The sequence below is a fragment of the Octopus bimaculoides genome, chromosome 3 (genome assembly GCF_001194135.2).
Source record: "Octopus bimaculoides isolate UCB-OBI-ISO-001 chromosome 3, ASM119413v2, whole genome shotgun sequence".
Classification (NCBI taxonomy): Eukaryota; Metazoa; Mollusca; class Cephalopoda; order Octopoda; family Octopodidae; genus Octopus; species Octopus bimaculoides.
In genome coordinates, this window is record NC_068983.1 from 134437147 (window position 1) to 134458619 (window position 21473).

General features: G+C 35.6%; 1 protein-coding gene across 3 annotated transcripts in view; it reads left to right on the top strand.

Annotated features, from left to right (window-relative positions):
* The window catches only part of LOC106870923 (DNA ligase 4), a 22283-nt gene extending 1089 nt beyond the window's left edge, over nt 1-21194 (top strand). The window contains exons 2-17 of one of the 3 annotated variants that reach the window (XM_014917158.2): nt 307-402; nt 2132-2437; nt 4363-4467; nt 6041-6147; nt 7562-7707; nt 9063-9264; nt 10966-11248; nt 12875-13039; nt 13404-13541; nt 14308-14454; nt 15849-15966; nt 17985-18117; nt 18446-18581; nt 19788-19876; nt 20274-20423; nt 20846-21194. In XM_014917158.2, coding sequence (XP_014772644.2) covers nt 307-402; nt 2132-2437; nt 4363-4467; nt 6041-6147; nt 7562-7707; nt 9063-9264; nt 10966-11248; nt 12875-13039; nt 13404-13541; nt 14308-14454; nt 15849-15966; nt 17985-18117; nt 18446-18581; nt 19788-19876; nt 20274-20423; nt 20846-20981 — 2457 coding nt within the window. In that variant the 3' untranslated portion in view covers nt 20982-21194. Of the gene's footprint in view, nt 1-306; nt 403-2131; nt 2438-4362; nt 4468-6040; nt 6148-7561; nt 7708-9062; nt 9265-10965; nt 11249-12874; nt 13040-13403; nt 13542-14307; nt 14455-15848; nt 15967-17984; nt 18118-18445; nt 18582-19787; nt 19877-20273; nt 20437-20845 lie in introns of those variants that run through there. The other 2 variants (XR_008263730.1, XM_052966555.1) reach the window with 2 other exon arrangements.
* The last annotated feature ends 279 nt before the right edge of the window (nt 21195-21473 follow it).

The window sequence follows — 21473 nt, forward strand, 5'->3', positions numbered from 1 at the left end:
CCCTCCCTCCCACTCTCTCTCTCTCTCTCTCTCTCTCTTATATTGGTACTACAGTTACCGAAGAACTCATGTATACCACACTGTCAGATACACAAAGTCTCATTACATAAAAGTACTAACTGTATATAATATTTATCCCTCAACATGTTTGTGATATAATTGTTATGGTTAGTCAATGACTGACCAGTGCCATGAACTAGCATTTCTTCAAATATGGTTTTACTCTCATAATATTCAAGATTTGACTGACTTGAAAACAATGGTATTCATAACTAACTTATCTTTTATTTTTTCTCCTGCTTGCAGCATACATTTGCAAAACTTTTAATTAAAGTATTATGTCTTGGGAAAAACAGTCCAGATGCTTCCAAACTTCTAAATTTTAATACCAAAAGAGAAGCTGTAAGTAAATACTCGTCAGAAATTTTTCCTTTGGCAATTTTTTTCATTACTGGCCACTGTGTGTCATCTAGGTCTGCCTTGTCCATCTACTAACTACTGAGTGTTGAACAGATGATTTGTCCCTAAACATTATATCAGTAACTGTCTTAACGTTTTAGCATTTAAACCACCTGTATTTGGCCTAAATATTCTATCTGTTTTATATTCAAACTGGCCAGATCCAGCCCCTCATACCTTATCCTACAATGCCATTTTAGAAAATAAAATGTCACATCATTGAAATCTTGAAGTTACAAGATATTTGTAGTTAATTCAAAACAATGTGAATAAATGAGCATTACATGATTTGATAGAGCAATTTGAATACTAAAGGGTTAATCATTTTAGTGTAATGTTTGCTCAATCATTCCTATCAAGTGATAAGTTTAAGAAACATATCAGTCATCACTATTGACCCTTCTTAGTCAAAAAAACAACAACATTCTAACTCTAACTCTTCTTGTTAATTAAGTAAACTACTGGCTTAACTATGCAACATGAATTTTTCTACTGTAAATTTTATTGTTAATGGTTTAACCTTTTCTCTTCCACTGCCTTAAGTTATACTGTGGAGATGCTAATACTAACTAGATGGAGCCCATTTTAAAGACTTCATTTGAATATAGTAAATTTGGACTTTTTTTTAAAGAAAATGTATAGTATTTGCATTCTATAGTTTTTATTAGTGCATGTTACCATATTTTGATTTGTAACTATGTATGTGGTATAAGCAATCCTTCAAATTTACAAACTATTTTAGTTGTGAATTCTGTTGTAGACAAGTTATTTCAATATTTTGTCACTGACTTGAAAGGGAAAGGAAAAAACAAACTATGCAAAATTTACCTTATTTTTTTTTAATATACAATGTGCACTCATGTATGAGGCACACTAGTGTTTGCAAATAATGAAGCCCTGAAAAACAAATATCTCTCTTGTGTTATACATAGTCCATTTTCTTTAGTACTCTGCTGTAGAGAAAATCAGTTTTATTATAACTGCATTGAAAAAAATTTACCTATTCTCAAAGCAATAAACAAATTCAAAAGCGACCTTTGAACTTAACCAGTGTAGGCTATAAAAGTGTGTCTTCTCTGACGTCAGCCAGTATAGACGAGCATAAGAAACATAATATAAACTGTATATACTTCCACTTAGATAGTTTCGTTGTTAAATAAATTTGTTCTCTCAACAAAAATGTATACAGTTGTAGTTCATTATAATAAATAGAGTATTTGAAGAACAAAATTATTTTTTCTCCTAATTTATAGTCACTTTTCTAGAATGACAGTATTTATGTACTATTCTTATTCATCGTTAACTAATCTAATCTTCACACTGAGTAACTCAAGTAGTGCTTTCAAAAACTGAAAAATCCTGAACATTGACAACAGTGATTCTACAGATGCATATCCTGCTGTTGTATCAAACATCAAATATTTTGCTGCTTTTATCTAAAAATGTAACATTATTATAGTGATCTTAACCTTTCAGTACACTTGACTGGGAAAGATGTTCATACTTAGTTCTCATATAATGCACAGCCCTATGTTTAGGTTTAAAAATCCAGAAAAAACATGGTTTTGTATGCAAATAAATATGGTAAATATATACAAATGAGTGTAAGTTGCCTAGGATGGGAATTGCTTGATCTGGAAGTACTTCATGAAACTTTAATATTTCTTGACAGAACAATGATTTTGCCAGTGTAGCCTACTATGTGCTGAAGAACCGTTGTCCCAAAAATGGTAACCTGAGTATCTCAGATGTGAACAAATGTTTAGATGATATCGCAGTGTCCAATACTAGCAAGAAACATGATGTTGTACATGAAACAATGCTTCACCTTTTGCGCAACATGACTGCCATTGAACAGAAGTGGTTGATCCGCATGGTAATGAAGGAACTAAAAATTGGTTTGAGTCAAGCTTCCATATTTGGTATATTTCACCCTGATGCTGAAGAGATGTTTAATGTGAACAATAATCTTGAAAAGGTCAGTAGAACTGTAATATCTTAGGATGGCTTTCAGTTTCAGAACTTTTGTTGGTTGTAAATGACCATCAAATTACATTTGACTGTCCTCTTGAACACAAAACAACACATTAAATATTTCTCTACTAATTATCACTTCTTAAATAAATAAAAATATATAATAATTTCTGATATGTTCGCGGTAAGCAAACTTGAAAATCTGGGTGAAAATTATAAATCCACACCAAAGATTCTATATTGAGGCAAGAAAATCTTTTTAGTCATTAGAGTGATTATGGGTGTTAATCCAGTCCTAACAGCAGCATTTGTGGGTTTCACAGATTTGGAGGCCAAGCCCCCAGATAAGCAAGTTGTTGTTATTAAATTGAGCGTGAGTCAAGGGCAAAGTCACTACATGACGGAATAGCAATTATTTCGTCTTAGCTTTCACTGCTTATACTAAACACATGACATTTTTGCCTTACAATATAGAACATTTCCTTTTCTTTCACTCTTTTTAAAAAATGGCACTCTGTCGGTTACGATGACAAAGTTCCTGTTTATCTGATCAACTGAACAGTCTGCTCATAAAATTAATGCACAAGTGGCTGAGTACTCCACAGACATGCATACCATAACAGTTCTCAGGGAGATTCAGCCTCACACAGAATGTGACGAGGCTGGCCCCTTTTCAAATACAGCTACAACTCATTTTTACCAGCTGAGTAGACTGCAGCAAGGTGAAGTACAGTACCTTGCTCAAGAACACAGCACACTGTCAGGAATCGAACTCATGATTTTATGATTGTGGGTCGAATACCCCTAACCACTGAGCCATGCACTTTAACTCTCTTAACCATAGAGAAAGCGGGTGAAGTGATAGAGACAGAGAAAGGAAAGCCTCAGACATTTAAAATGTTAATTAGAATGAAATACGATCAATCTTTTCTAGCTTCTTTACTTTTAACAATGAAGAAGAGAGAAAAACATTTAGTAATGAATAGAGGGAAAATCTTTGAGGTATTTACATTTTCATTCTGAGAATTCTTGAAGGATCAAGTGTTAATTCTCTCTTCTTTCCCCCACCCCTGGTACTTATTTGCCTTCTTTAATAGTTCTTCATGTCTTTTGCTTGGCAGAAAAGACCATGTTTTTTTTTTCAGGCACATTTAACGTTTTCTCTACAAACTACAAACAAGCTCCACTCCCTTCCTTTTTGTTTTTTCATACAAAAACTATTGCAAATTTTGAATGAGGTATAGCTGTGAAAAGAGCCCAGAAAAATGGGTAATACCCACTACAAAATGGGTGGGGGAGAAAAGTTGCCAGTAGGTGGCTACACGAAATTCAACTCAGTACTTTAAAGAGTGTCTTCTACTATAGCCGCAGGCCGACCAAAGTTTCATGAGTGGATTTGGTAGATGGAAACTGAAAAAAGTCTGTCATATATATGTATATGTCTATATTTATGTGTTTGTCCCCCCACCGCCATCGCTTGACAAATGATGTTGGTGTGTTTGCATCCCTGTAACTTAGCTGTTCGGTAGAAGAGACTTATAGAAGAAGCACTAGGCTTACATGAAATAAGTCCAGGAGTCAATTTCTTTGATTAAAGGGCAGTGCTCCAGCATGGCCACAGCCAAATGACTGAAACAAGTAAAAGAATAAAAGAATACCAGAAGAACATTCCATACCACTAAACCAAGAAGGTTCTTTGAATATGTTCAATGTATTTTGAGGCTAAATACTAATACTGAGATATTTTGGTTGGATTATATAGTTATCGATTTTACACTTCTTTCTGTATTCTGTGTCACAATATAGAAGCATTTCTCATGGCACCAGCACACAATTTACAAATGCATACATTCTTTATGCTTTCCGTGAAGTTTTCCCGGGTCCAGCTAGTAATAATAACAACTTTGACTTGTTTTCCATGTTTTAAAGGTCTGTTTACAACTATCAGATCCTAACGTCAGATCTCATGAGATTGCCATTTCTTTATTTACTCCATTTTCACCAATGTTAGGAGAAACTGCTCACCCAAACAAGGTAACTATACTTATCTAAACTTATAACTTATTTTTAATGTGTCTCACTTGTTTTATTTATATCTGTATATTTCCTTTGTTTCTGTTTTTAATTATTTTATCCCATATAATAGAAGTTATAGTTGACAATGTTGATATTCTAACAGTTTCTTTATATGCACCATCATCATCATCATTATTTAACGTCTGCTTTCTATGCTGGCATGGGTTGGACAGTTTGACAAGAGCTGGCAAGCCAGAGAACTATACCAAGCTCTATTGTCTGCTTTGACATGGTGTCTATCACTGGATGCCTTTCTTAACACCAACCGCTTTACAGAGTTACTGGGTGCTCTTTTTGTAGCACCCGTACTGGCAGAGTCACCAAGCAACTTGCAAAACAAGACAAAGTCCCCTCAAACAGCAGGAGTAGTATTGAAGGCAGCAGCTTCATGCTAGAGAAGTTAAAAGAATAATTGAGAGATAGAGATAGGTGTCTTGCTATAGAAGAAATACAAGGATATAACAGTTGGAGAAGAAGGAAGGATAGAGATGGAGAAAGTGGGAGAGATGTTGGTGGATATGTATCAGGACATACCCTCAAGGCACAGTGAGGGAATATACATAAAGTGATACAGAGGATTGGACTGGGTGGGGGAACAGAAAGGAAAATTTTAAAAGAATATGAAGAGAAATGGTTAGCTGGAATCGAGGTGGCTGTTGCAATTGAAGGTGAGAGATATTAAATGGTCAGCACTTCATTATGCAACTCTCCTCATCCATATGCATCACATGACCAAACCAGCAGTCATCTCTCTTACACACATTACACCTAATTCCTCTTTGACATTGACATAGCACATCCAACAGAGTATACTAGCTCTATTCCTCTCTAGTCTTCATGCGTCATCTGCATTTAGGGCACACCTCTCACTACCATGTAGCATTGTACAATTTCCCTTTCATTCAGCTTTTACATGGTGTTGGCATGGCTGCTATTATGTGGTGCCTATACATAATCTATATATTTATAGAAGCTAAACTAAACTGGCACTTCGTCGGTTACAATAACGAGGGTTCCAGTTGATCCAATCAATGGAACAGCTTGCTCATAGAATTAACATGCAAGTAGTTGAGCATTCCACAGACACACATACCCGTAACATAGTTCTCAAGAAGATTCAACCTGACACAGAATGTGATAAGGCCAGCCCTTTGAAACACAGGTACTACTCATTTTTTTTCCCAGCTGAGTGAACTGGAGCAACGTGAAATTAAGTGTTTTGCTTAAGGAGATAACGCATCCATATATATATATATATATATATATATATATATATATATATTACATACATACATACATCTATATATATACATCATTGTATCCAAGGAGCATGGTATAAGTAAGTCTTTTTATTTCATTGATTTACAGTTTTTTCTTCAAAAATCAATCTCATGAGCATTGCAATAATATAGACAACCATTGATGCATAAGGTTATCATAAACGTAAAATCAGAAATTGATTCTTTGGAATCATGTGTAAATGTTGTATAAATATATATATATGTGTGTGTGTGTTTGAATTTTTTTGTAGATTTCTGAAGTATTGTCTGGGAAGCCCTATTTGATTGAGACTAAATTTGATGGTGAAAGGATACAGCTTCACAAACAAAATGATGACTATAGTTACTTCTCTCGAAAGTAAGACAATTTTCCTGATATAGGCCATTTACATTGTGTGTCTGTGTGAGAGAGTATGTGTGTGTGCGTGTGTGTGTGTGTAAATAGTACAGCATCATTCCTACCCACATCTAACCCATGTAGGCCAGATAGATCCAGCTACAACTACCGATTTGGGGCCAAATGCCTGCTCTAAGCCCATTGCAGGAAATTTATATACATGTCCAACCCATGCCAGCATGGCCAGTGGACATTAAACAATGATGCTGATATGTGTATATGTATATATAAGCTGGAAGGCTGCACCAGACTCCAGTCTGATTTGGCATGGTTTTCTACAGCTGGATGCCCTTCCTAACACCAACCACTCCGAGCTAATGTAGTATCACCTTTCTATTTTGTTAAAGTGGTAACTTAACTACCTATCCTTTCTGATACTGTTACAAACACATCATCCAGTCCAGGTATTGTAACCACAATCTTACGCTCATGAGTCCAACGCCCTAGCCACTAAGCCATGCACCTCCACGTAAGAGAGTATACATGGCCACAATAACAGAGCACAGAAATAATGTTGAGTTTGTGGTGAAGGTTGGATAGCACCAGGAATCAGTATTAAACTTACTACTATTTGTAATTATGATAAAGGTGCTACTGACTTTAAGTGTAAAGAAGAGTTTACTATGGAAATTACTATCCATAGATGATATGGTATTAATAATAGTAAGCATGGTTGGATTGAAAGTAAACATAAATATATGGATGGACTGTATGGAGGTGAAAGGTATGAGGATAAACATCAGAAAGTAAAAGATGATGGTAAATGGTAACACATTTTGTGAGGTGGAGAGAAGAGGAAAGTGGTCGCATGCATTGTGTAAGGAAGATGTTTGGAGTGGACTCCATTAAATGTACAATATGTGCTGAGGGGTTATATTGGAAATGAGGTGGTGTGAGGGGATCATTTAGTAATTTAACAGTTGCACTTAAGTATAAGGTGTTTATGAAAGAGACTGTAGATGGGATGTTGAGATGGATTTTGGAAATGGCATTAAGACAGAAGACATCAAAACATTTTATTACCTACGATACATGAAGACATGAAGAATAGAGGAATGGATTAGACTCAGTGACAGTAGCTAGAGTGAGATGCACATGGAAAAAGTTCTGGGAATTGAATGGCATGTTATTGTATATACAATAACATACCCTTTGTGTCATCATCATCATCATCGTCGTTTAACGTCCGCTTTCCATGCTAGCAAGGGTTGGACGATTTGACTGAGGACTGGTGAAAACCAGATGGCTACACCAGGCTCCAATCTGTATGTATATATATTTATGTATATAACTTGCATTCACTATCAATACTACAACTACCACTGCCAAGAAATAACCATGCAAGCTTTCTTCATTTATTTATTTTCATTTCCAGTGGACATAATTATTCAAAAACATTTGGAGCATCTGCCTTTCAAGGTACCATTACACAATACATTCATCAGAGCTTTCTTCCTGGTGTCCATTCCTGCATCTTAGATGGAGAAATGCTTGGATACAACTCAGACACTGACAAGTTTGGTAAGTTATTCACTTTAGCTGGAAGCGTTGTTTCCCTTTAACACAAACTCTCTTTCTCTCTCTCTCTCTCTCTCTCTCTCTCTCATATACATACACATACATTCACACACCTACACATATATAGACACAGATGTAACTGTTTGGTAAGAACTTTGATTCCCAACCACATGGTTTGAGGTTCAGTCCCACTGCATGGCACCTTGGGAAAGTGCCTTCTACATCATCCTTTAACATTTTTTCCATGCTGATGTGTGTGTATATATATATATATATACATGGGTACTGGTGTGTTTTCATCCCTGTAACTTAGCAGTTCAGCAAAAGAAACCAGTAGGCTAAGTACTAAGCTTTAAAAAAAGTCCTGGTGTCGAATTGTTCAACTGAAACCGTTCAAGGCATGCTCCAGTATGGCTGCAGTCAAATGACTGAAATAAGTGTGTGTGTGTGTTATACACACATACACTTAGCTAATCAAATTTCCTTTAAACCATACCTTAAATGTATCAAAAATAAGGGAAGGACATTTGGGTGTAAAAGGGTATGATGAGGAATATATTGGATAATATATTCTTCTTTACAGAATATCTAGAAAAAATAGATAGATTGGTCATGGTGAGAATGCCTTTGAACAAAGATCTGTTCAACCAGTGTTGGATCAAATCAAGAATGACAAAATGGCCACATTTAAAAGCACAAATCTTCTCAAAGCATCTCCTTTGCAGTTGGCAATTTCACTGCCATGCCAATCATTTGGTACAACACTTCCTTTCTTAAGCCCTACTTTGCTAGATATCTTCATTGTCTCAGCAACTTACCTATAGCCCTGCTACTCTTTCTCTCTGTTTTCATATACTTAATGACCTTTGTTACTTCAATGGCTAGTCTCTCTATTCGATATATTCTGAGTAGTTTCTCTTCCTCACACACATTTTTCATATTCATCAAACTCTCACAATAGCATTTTTCAGGCCTCTTTCTTCTAAGTATCTGCATTAGTAAGTGCACTATTTTCATTTCAAACATATTTTCCCTAATAAGTTTTGATTTACCTTGATACTTTGCTTTGCAATCTGAAATAGCTTTTACCTCTAATCTTCTTGTAGCAAAAGATTGGCAAACTTCTGATTTTTCTACTTCTGTTTATGCTATGTAATCTCTCTCAAATTACGTCTTCTAATGTAGTTCTAGTTAGAACATACATACAGAAAAATTATGCCTGCAACACATTTGATCTTAGATCAGTTCAGTCTGGGATGATTAGGAGCTAAGCAACAACATAACACGCATGCACAAAATTATACAAACACTTATACATATATAAACCATTGAAAAACATGTTTTCTAACTTGTTACAGGAACCAAAGCCAATCATTATGATATCAAATCAGCTGACAGTGGTGATTACAACCCTTGTTTCATAGTCTTTGATATTCTATTGCATAACGATAAAGTCTTGACAAATTTACCAATCACAGAGCGCCTACCGTACATACGAGAGACCCTTGCACCCATCAGTGGTAGAATACAGATTAGTCACTATACACAAGGTGTATCTAAGTGAGTACAGAATAACTCTACTGATTTTTTTTCTCTTTTTTATTTTTGCTTATGTAGCTGTTGAGTTACCCGAGTCTGTTTCCCAGCTGGTTTGCAACACCATTGTACATGAGTTGCATTCTGTTCACTTACAAAACCAGGGCAACCTTTGATGGACCTGATGGTTGGGTTTGTTTTGGAGATGAGTGTCACGAATGTTTACGACGTCAGCAACAGGGTGGAGGTGTCATGTTGTGGGCTGTTATATATTCTTTTCTACTCTAGGTACAAGACCCGAAATTTTGGGGGGAGGAGGCTAATCAATTAGATGGACCTCAGTATGCAACTGGTACTTAATTTATCGACTCCAAAAGGATGAAAAGCAAGGTTGACCTCAGCGGAATTTGAACTCAGAACATAAAGACAGACGAAATACTGCTAAGCATTTCACCCGGCATGCTAACGTTTCTTCCAGTTCGCCGCCTTTATATTGTTATATATATATATATAGTTGTTGTGGAGGTGCAATAGCCCAGTGGTTAGGGCAGCGGACTCGCGGTCATAGGATCGCGGTTTTGATTCCCAGACCGGGTGTTGTGTTTATTGAGCGAAAGCACCTAAAGCTCCACGAGGCTCTGGAAGGGGATGGTGGCGAACCCTGCTGTACTCTTTCACCACAACTTTCTCTCACTCTTACTTCCTCTTTCTGTTGTGCCTGTAATTCAAAGGGTCAGCCTTGTCACATTGTGTCATGCTGAATATCCCCGAGAACTATGTTAAGGGTACACGTGTCTGTGGAGTGCTCAGCCACTTGCACGTTAATTTCACAAGCAGGCTGTTCCGTTGATCGGATCAACTGGAACCCTCGACGTCATAAGCGACGGAGTGCCAACCACCACCATATAGTTGTTATATATATAGTGAATATGATGTTATATTAACCATATACAATGAAGAGTAACAGCTAGATTGTCTAATCTGCTTTTGAAAGTTTGACAACTCTGGCTGTGGCAGGGATAGACAAGGTAAACTCGATTGGAATATGTCTTGGTTAGTCCACAGATGCAGTGGACCAAGTTAACACTTTGTTTCAATTGTAGCAGGGTAATATTCTGAAGAGCACTATAAGTAACTGGAGAGTAATGGATGACTGCAGTTTTTCATAGACACTGGCGAGTTATGTGAAGTGAGAGTCGGTTTTTGTACATAATAAAAGGAAAAGAGATAAGTGTGATGGATGTGTTTGAATAAAGTAGAGACATGGAAACAAACAATTATAGTTGTAATAATAGTAGACAGAACACAGTATAATGGTAAGTTAGTTTGGCAAGTTCTTTTGATAGGTTAGCAAATATTACATTAGTTTGAAGTATAGACCTCATATTTTAGAATGCAAATTTCAATAAAAATAGGTTTACTGCTACAAAGCTAATTAAAAGACATGTAGGTTAGTGATAGAGTTCTTATATAGATATAATATTTAGTAGCATTCTGAGTTCAAGCCTTGCTACGTTTAACTTGGTTGCTCAGCATTTCCTGATTCAAGCAGAAGTTTCATTTTTGAATCTTCAAGCCAAGCCAAATATGAGATAGTTAGTCAAATACACAGCTGTACCTTAATCGTATTCAACAATGTATAGTTACTCAACAGTTCCCATGGCATAATTTTATAAGAATTTTGACTTCATTTATCAACTAATAAATATATTTCTCCTTCTCCAGGGCTGACTGCATTGAAGCCTTGAACAAGGCAATCGATGACCGAGAAGAAGGAATAATGATAAAGGACTGTGAATCAGTGTATCGGCCCAAAGCCCGACGAGAGGGATGGTTCAAGGTGAAACCAGAATATGTTGATGGTTTGATGGATCAATTTGACTTACTGATTATTGGTGGCTACAGAGGCACAGGACATCGGTCAGGACTAATGTCTCACTTCCTCCTTGCTCTTGCAAAGACACCTAAAGATGGTGGAAAACCAAATATATTTCATTCTTTCTGTAAGGTACAAATTTTTTTTTATTTTCCATGTGAATTTTGTTTCCTGTTTATTATTGAAACATCTTCATATTTATTCTTCACAAAGTAAATTTGATTTTGACCTGTAAGATACTTCGCTGCAAATGTCTCTCAAAGAGTTTTTAAAAGCCAATGCTTAGCTCTAACCTTTTGGCTTTAAGTAGTTCATATTCCCACTAAAAAGGATATCTGATACCATTCCCAGATGATCTACTATAGATTACTAACAACTAAGTGGATTGAGAATTTAGTTTACTGCCTTTCCAGTAAATTTAAAGTCACAACATATCATTTAGTAACCCATTATCTTATTCACTTGGGAACACCCAGTCTATGATATTAATCCTTAGCTCTGGTTTTAGGATGTTGAGTGGATGAAAGATAAATCACTACCCACATAGGATATTAATAGATTTAGGACCAGAGAACTGAAATATTTCAGATCGCAAGTCAGTCTGTGAAAGAAAATTTTGATGTCATAGGAGAGAAATGTGTCCGCATGGATGATGGTGCACTTGCATTTAATGATTCTGCAAAGAAAGAGGCTTGGAGATGCCATTATGAAGGACTGTTGAATGTGGAGAATGAATGGGAGGAGGAGAGCCTGCCAAATGTTGATCCAATTGAGGGTCCAGCCTCAGCCCCCTCTTATACATCATAGTCCTAGAAGTAGTTGATAGCTTCCGTTACCTAGGTGACCAAGTCAGTAGCGGGTGCACTGAAAGTGTAGCTGCTAGTATAAGAATAGCCTGGGCAAAGTTCAGAGAGCTCTTACCTCTGCTGGTGACAAAAGACCTCTCGCTCAGAGTAAAAGGTACGAACAGCCATGCTACACGGTAGTGAAACATGGGCCGTGACTGCTGACGACATGAGTAAGCTTGCAAGGAATGAAGCCAGTATACTCCGCTGGATGTGTAATGTCAGTGTGCATACTCAACAGAGTGTGAGTACCTTCTTTGATGAATGTACCCTATTAACTTCACCATTCACACTCTCTTTATGCAATACAAATCATCATCATCACCGTTTAACATCCGCTTTCCATACTGGCAAGCTGGGAGGCAGCACCAGGCTCCAATCTGATTTGGCAAGGCTTCTACAGCTGGATGCCCTTCTTAACACCAACCACTCCGAGAGTGTAGTGGGTGCTTTTACATGTGATCAGCACGGGAGCCAGTCAGGCGGCACTGGCATCGGCCACACTCGAATGGTGTTTTTTATGTGCCACTGGCATGGGTGCCAGTCAGGCAACTTGCAAACCCATTCAACTCATACTAGCTTGGAAAAAAATGTAAATTCTTTTAGTCTATTTTGTCTCTAATCACAAAATATGCAGCGTTGTATTTCTCTATTTTTCATGTAAAACATTATAGATTTTAACCCTTATTGATTTACAATAACAAGTCAATCTTCAAGAATGTCTATACTTTTCTTTGTTTATTGCCATTCAAATACTTTTGTCAAAATTTTGAACAATAACACCCATGTTCTTTTTATGTCTCTTAAAAATCATTTCATCTCCTTCAGTGTTAAAACATTAGTAGGCATCATCTCCAAAAGGTTCCAATGTTATTTTAAGGAAGCTGTTCATTTTTGGTCATTTCCTTTCTAGGTTGGGTCAGGATATACAAAAAATGAATTAACTGAACTCAATGAAAAATTATACAAACACTGGAAAAAGAGTGATGAAAACCCACCCAAGTCAATTGTTTTGCCGCCTGGATTCAAAGAGAAACCATCTGTTTGGATTGAACCTTCTAAATCATGTATTGTGCAGGTCAGTAGATTTTGAAGGAGTGATATTTTGAGTGTCGCTGTTGTATGGAGGTGGTGTTGGTATATGTAATGTAAAATTGCCTAAGTATTTTACAGTTTGTAGGGTGGTTCCTGAGAGTTTTATGCTATAGAGTGGTAATGAGATAAGGAGGAAGAAACTGTATTGGTTACCTTATAATATTGATTGGGGCATTTCTATAGTATAAAACTATAGTATTATACACTACTATAACCTGTTGCATTAACAGCTTTGTTTGACTCTTTACTACCTCAACAGGTTTGAATGAACCCAGTAGAAATATTTACTCACTGTTTCTTATTTAATTCATTCAATGATTGACAGATCTTTTTTATTTATTGTACAGGTAAAGGCAGCAGAAATTGTATCAAGTGACAAGTTTCAAACTGGTTGCACCCTCCGTTTCCCTCGAGTAGAGAAGATTCGTGATGATAAATCTTGGTTTGAATGTATGACAACTAGGGACTTGGAAGACCTGAAACAGGTTATTACATTTCTATAGTAAAGGTTGATCAAATTATTAATCTCACTAATTATACATATCCTACTCTCTCTGCAGGCAGCTGATGGAACTAACTTTTCTAAATGTCCTACATCTAGTCAGTCAGGTGTTTTGATTGGTTATGAGGCTGATCTCATCCTATCCAATGTATCTGGAAGTCAGTATGTATATAATGAAGTACCTTCTGGTTATTAGTCATATTTAGAAATTAGAATACATTATATTACTTAGTGGTAATTATACACCCTTTATAGGCAATATATATTAGATTATTCTGGCCAGTAGATGGCCAGAATACATTAGTCAAGATACCTTGTGACCAGAATACAGTGATTAAAATACCTAGTGGTCAGAATATACTGATGAAGATAGAAAATGTTGATTAAAATACCCAGTGACCAAAATGCATTTATTAAAGTATGAAGTGGGCAATATTCATTGATTCAAGTGCTTAGCGCTAGACTACATTGAGGTACCTTGCAGCCAGAGTATATTATGGTACCTACACAAACTACAGTATGGTACATCACCAGAGTATATTAAGTTATTTATTAGCCAGAATAGGTAAACATACCTGGTGGCTAGACTACATTGATTAAGGTACCTCTTCACCAAAATAAATCGATTAAAGTACCAGCTGACGCTATTGTTGTTTAACAGACTCCATTTCAAAATCCAGCTCAGATATTAGATCCTGCTTTATCATATGAACTTGCAATTTCTTTCTTCCTCTCTTGATATATTCCAGAAATCAGGAGGTAAACTGTCCAACAAATTATATGAAAGTATGGATGATACAACACCTGTCAAAAAGAAGAGGACAGTGGCACCCAAGGTAGAGAAAAAAGGAGTGATGGAGAGATTCAAACCTTCCGATACCTCTCATGTGAAAATGGTGAGTCAAAACATTGATTGCAATAATTTCCATCATATCAACTAACCTCATCACTGCTATTAGCAACATCAGCAATACTTTATCATCCTCATCTCATCAGATTCATTGCCACCACCATTGTCATCTTCAAGAATTTTACATCCATATTTTGCTCATGTTTTTTTAAGTTAGTTGGTTCTGTAATATTACACCTCACTACTGTTTTTCTTAATTCATTTTGCAGTTTTCAGCACATAATTAAGCCACTCTCTATCATCATCATATAGTGTAATTTCTCTTAGGTTTTGTCTAACTAGTTCTTCCACAATCTTTTTTGATTTACCAGCCCACCAACTGCCCACAGTAACTAGTTTTAATTCCACTAGTCATATCCATCCACCTCATAATTTCCGCATTACTTCTACCCGAGCTAGCAACAACTATTAGTCATATTTCTCTCAAATTGTACTTAACTATTTTGTTTCCTCTCCTGGGCTGCCTCTACTTCTAGCTTCCATCAATTATTTCAGTTACCACCACCAGACTTTGTGGAAATCACATTGTAACCCTGCCTCCATTTACCTTCAGCTCCCAGTCACCAATCATCCCACTTTTTCCATCTATCACTGCTTCCAATTATATACCATTTTCTATCTATAATCACCCCAAGCTTCCTTTGCTACCATCAACCCCTAGCCATCTACTTTCATGTTGTCCTAGATCTAGGTAGAGGTAAAATGGTCACAAGCATAATACAGTGGACTACCAACTTCTACTTTATGAGTTCAAATCTGCATCAAGTATCTGTTGAGTATTTAAGCAGAACACCTTATTCTGTATTGCCTTGGTTCACTCAGCTGTCACGAATAGACACCAGATCATCTGGATGTGTTACTTGCGATTACTTTTTATCTGCTTCATGCCATGAAACCAGAATTTAACACCTGTTATCAATGTGGCCTTTTATCATCATCTTCATTTAATATCCGTTTTCCATGTTGGCATGGGTTGAAGGCTATACCAGGTCCCATAGTCTGTTTTGGCTTAGTTTCTAAAGCTGGATGCCCTTCCTGATGACAACCACTTTACAGAGTGTACTGGATGATTTTTTATGTGCTACCATCATCAGTGCTTTTTATGTGCCACCAGCACTTTTGGTTTATTACAGTTTTCAGTTACCCTCAACCACTACTCATACCCTTTCATGGTACCCTCAGTCCACTTTTACTACCTTGGTCTATCTTAATTCCAATTAACACTAATTACCTTACAATACCCTTATCTATCATTGTCCCTCAGATGCCATAAACACTCATTCCACGATCTCCTTCATCTATGTCTGTACCTAGTTATTTGCAACCACTAAGTACCTCAAAATCCACCATGGCTTAATCTCATATTTCTCCTGTTGACAGGTACACAACATCTTTCATCAAAAGGACATCTGTGTAGTGAATGGTCCAAAGCCTTATGACAAAGCTAAACTAGAGAAACTTGTAGTGCAGTACGGAGGACAAATTGTACAGAACCCAGGTAAGGTAGTCACTTCTAAAGCTGTAGCATAGTACAGATTGATTTAGTACATAGTACATTGTTGTTTAACCCCAGGTCAGTGCTGACTGAGCAAACCTGTGATCAAAGGTATGTCAGCTGTGACCATCCCATTTTTATTCATTCTCAGTATTGATGATGATTGCATGCCTGATAAATTAGGATGTAATTAGAAAGAGCTTTGGCTGTTATTCCAAGCAGGCTGATCAACCATGTATAGATTCCCATAGTTTGGTGTAGTGTAGTATGGTCTATATACTACACAGGACCCAAGATATGTAGTCACCTCTATGAGTATAGTATAGGTGTAGTGTGGTGTGTATCTGGTATAGAATCCAAAAAATAAAGTGATCTCTACTATAAAGTAGTGTAATGTAAATCACTTCTGTAACTATAGTACAATGTAGTAATGGTATGTAGTCAGTACAGGACCCAAGTAATGTAGTTACTTTTATAGTACTAGCATGATGCAACATTGAAACAGGTCCTGTGATCTTAATATAACTCTGCTGAAAGTTTCATGTCCTCATGATAGGGGCAAGTCAGCTTATTCTTCTCCAGGCTATTGGCTAGATGAAATTTGCAAATATGAGGAGCAAATGAAGTAAACTATTTCAACTACAGACTTCAATTTTCTAATGATCATATCACTGCTTCATCACCAGTGTACTGTAGTATAACATTTTGAAATATGTGGAAAAACCATAGAGAATCTAGGTAAAAGAGAGATATTCAGTGAAATACACAAAGCAATGAAACAAGATCAGATTGTCCAGAATTTAAGCCATGGCACCTTTCAGCAATGCAGACTGATAAGTTAAATTTACAAAGCTCAATATAGTCATCTCCTGCACAACTACTGTGAAATATATTGTAGTATACTAGTATAATATAATATAGCAAAGTACATTTTCTACAGTGTAATTCAGTACAGTTTCTTTAATGAAAGATATACAGTACTATGTAGTGATGTAGTTTTTATAATGCAATACAACAGTTACATTGAATAGAACTTAGAAAATATCATTTCTGTACTTATTGTGCAGTACATATATATGTGCAGAGACTGTGGCATAGTATATACTTGGCAGTATATAGTACATATGGCATGCTTTATAGTACAGAATATATTTAAAGAAGGACTTATTCTTTGTAAGCCTAGTACTTATTCTAGTGGTCTCTTTTGCCGGACTGCTGGGTTACAGGGACAAACACAGACACACAAACATATACACACATATACATATATATAGCATCGCCTTACTGTCACTTGTGCCGGTGGCATGTGAAAAAACATTCGAGCGAGGTCGTTGCCAGTGCTGCTGGACTGGTTCCTGTGCAGGTGGCACGTAAAAAACACCATTTTGAGCGTGGCCGTTGCCAGTACTGCTGACTGGCCCTTGTGCCGGTGGCACATAAAAGCACCCACTACACTCTTGGAGTGGTTGGCGTTAGGGCATCCAGCTGTAGAAACTCTGCCAGATCAGATTGGAGCCTGGTGCAGCCTTCTGGTTCACCAGTCCTCAGTCAAATTGTCCAATCCATGCTAGCATGGAAAGCGGACGTTAAACGATGATGATGATGATGTATAGTGTTAAATAGCAAAATCATCCTGAAATTGAATGAAGATGATACATTTCACAGTCCTTTTTTTTTTGCACATCAGTGTTGTATATTCAACCCACTTCTGAAATCACTCTGTAACAACCAGCCAGATGTATATAAAAATAGCATAAAATGTAGTTGCTGGTATGCAAAAACACTGCACAAATAGAACAAAATTCAAACTTCATTTTGCCTAGCTTTGAAGTATGCTGTGTTTTTTATTTTAATACTTTACTACTTTGAAGGAACCTCCCTTAAATGAAATTCTGCAGCTACAAGTGTGTAATACCACATATGCATTAAGTATGTGGTATTGGTAACGCTTTCATTATTGAGCTGCTTCTAATGCACACCCCCATCTCATATATTCTGCTTGTTTATTCTACCCTCATCAGATTCCCAGACATACTGTGTGTTGGCTGACAAGAAGACTTACCAAGTGAACCATTATATCAAAAGTAACATTTACAACATCATTAATGTCAGCTGGTTTTTAAATTGCATTGAAAATAGAAAGCTGCTTCCTTGGTAAGTTTGAGCAATTGTCAGATTTGTAATTTTAAAGAACAATAATCTATTGAAGTTATTCTGCTTTAAAATATGTTGCATCAAAAATTTGAGTCACTGTCCAAATCTAAAGAACCATCGAAGTCATTTTGAAATGTGAAAATGGTTTAAGAAAAACAAAACTAGATGATATAAAATACATTCATCTCTATATTGACAATTTTAATCACAATATGTAAAGAAACCTTTAAAGACCAAAAATTTGATAGTCTGATAATTAAAATATCTTCCTCATGGATTCAGGATGTATAACTTATAAACTTGTATATTATAAATATTTATTTTCAAGGACTCCCAAAAATATCATCCATGCTACAGAGGCCACAATTGCTAAGATAAGAGAAGACTTTGATGAGTATGGAGACAATTATACTGATCACTCAACATATGAGGACTTGAAAGATGTCTTTTCTAAAATAAAATTGGTAAGAGACTATTTCTTCTTTGGTTGTTTGAACTATTCATGTATTCAGCTACTCCACCACAACTATGCATTACCCCAGTTATATGGAGTTAACCCTTTAGGATTGACTAGAGAATACATCTCTTGCATAACATGCTCAACTATCTCAGAAAATATTCCCAACAGATTCAGTATCTATTTCCAATAATTAAATGAACTGCCAAGTCACAAAGAATTTCAGTTTATTGTAAAAATATACACTAAAACACATGTAATAGATTTGAACTTAAGATCTATAACTTGAAATATCCAGTAGGATATGCATTCAGCACTTCAATATAAGCATTAGTTTTGAGAGAAGATCAGCTTAAGTTATAGTTGTAATGGTCTTCGAAGTGGTTGTCATTACCAAATCAGTGAAAGATTAACCATTCCTTTTATTTTCCTCGACAGTTCACTGTATTCTTGAACCTATTTATATTATTGGTTTCAATATTAAGTGGTTGTTGTTTACAGCCTTATTGATGTTGTGCTATGTCACCTTTTGCTGGCTTAACTGTGTATAGATATCTAAGCTATCAGAAGAGCAGTTACAAGCTTACCATGGGAATGTTAGTTTGTAGTGCCAATGTAAATCTTTCTGTATTTTCACTATTTTAAGACACACTCAAATGGGTTGAAACTCAAACGAGATTATTATTAAAGTTGTACTGGGCTCCTACCTAGACAGAGGATTGAACATTTCTTACCATTATTAGTTTCACTCAGTTAAGAAAAGAGAGCAACTATCTGATAAAGTATGAGACTTAACTGAAGACTCTTTTTCTGATTAGATGTATTCTATTCACATATCCAGTCTGGTGTATAACTTTCAGAGAAACTTCCACTTTTAAGAAATTGTTCATTGACTCTTGTAATGTGAACTTATTCAACTGATGCACTCGTTATGCTCTACATTTCATTTTAACCCTTTAGCATTCACATTATTCTGTTAGGTAACTTATTCATATTATTTTCAATTAATCATAACTTCAAGATTTTGATGATGTGATTTATTTTTGACATTGTTGGTAGGTGTGAGAGACCAGATTAAATGCTAAAGAGTTAAACATGAAATGTTATAAACCACATATATATATATATATTGTACTGTTGTATAACTGCATATTGTGGCTTCTGCACATATATACTAGTAAAGTAAAAATTTTCTTTTTCCCCCCCTTCTAAGACTAAATATCTAAGTCCTGAAGAGATTACAGAAATAGAAGATGAATATTTCCCAATGGAGTCTCCATATGGATTGTTCAGGTTGTGCAAGTAAGTATAAAAAGTGGGCAGTATTGTTCACCTGTCTTCTGTTAAGACAGTTTAGAATGTGAAAAGAAATGCATATAACACAGATACTGCTTATGCAGCTTGAATCTGTGTTTTGTATTTTAGTTTATATTCTTAAGTTTGTTTTATGTCTAGAAATTAGCAATGTTACACAATAAGTACTGAAAGAAAACATTGAATATAATTAGATGATAAATTTCAACATTTGAAAAAAAGATGTGTTGTTTAAACCATAAATGGGAATTTCATGATTTTATTTATGATAAAATTGCATGTTTTCTTAAGCTGAAATATGAAAGGAACTGAATAGAACCTGAAATTATTTTAGTGAAGAGAAAATAAAATGGGCAGCCAAGTTAACTGTTTTCTGTTTTTCTAGAGTATATGTGGACAACAAATTGGACCCTAATGATGACAATTACCTTCAGCATTCTCCGTTAACATTGTTGGCTTTGGAAATGAGGTATTTCGGAGCCACAGTTCTGCCAGTATTGGACAATTCAGTATCCCACTTGATAATGGACAAAAAGTGAGTCATTTTATTTTCTAAGAAGTTAAGAATTCAGTTCTCTAACTTCATGATGGTATTAACTTAACATTACTTACAGATTTATTATTTGAAAAGAATGTACTTCAAGATATTTCATCAATGTAAGTCTCTCTAGGCCTTACAAGGCACTTGAGAACCAAGGTTTAGCTTCAAAGCAAGAAGTAGACAAGAGACAAACATAGTCAAAGTGGATTCTGAACACAAAAATTATATTTGATACATATATATATATATAATTGGCTATTTTACCATCTGAAAAGGAAATTGCAGTAATTAATGATGGAAATGTATGAAATTACAAAACATCTCCAATAGCAATAACCATTCAGATTTTTAAACAAGAATAACAAAAAGTCCAGCTATTTCAGGAAATTCAATTGCATTAATTTGTTTCATTGCAGTCACCTAGAGAGGTTGGATATGTTCAAATATAAACGGTGCCAATCAGAAAAGAAGTTCCACATCCTTAATTCAGAATGGGTCAAAGAATGTATAAGAGAAGGTTGTTTATGTCCAGAACAGTTGTTTTTGCTGTAAACTTCAGTACAATGTTTTTTCCTCAGTACATTTAGCTGTAAATAGGTCCAACAGAGTGTGTGTACAGCTCAATTCAACCAACTTGAGAGTCTGATTGAGACAAATTTCAAAAGGAGTTGCCTTTCACACAAAAATATTTTAATTGATTAAAAATTGAAGTTTATTTATATTTTATTACAAAATAATTAATAAAAAAAAATGTGCAACTCCTGATTCTTTTTTGGTTCATCATCTATGATACAGCAAATGAATGAGTTACTAATAAGTGCCTTGTATTCAATGGCAAAGACACTTTTATAGTTCAAAATTATATAAATTCTATCTTGGTGATCAACTAAATGTCCATTATATCAGCTGCAAGAGAAGCCAAGTTTCCATTCTGTTGCAAGTTTAGGTAGTATAAAACTTGTTTGTAAATAAGGTTTCACTCTTTTGATACCAAAACTGAGACAGCTTCTAGTTCTATGATACTTGTTTTAAAGTGATCTAAAT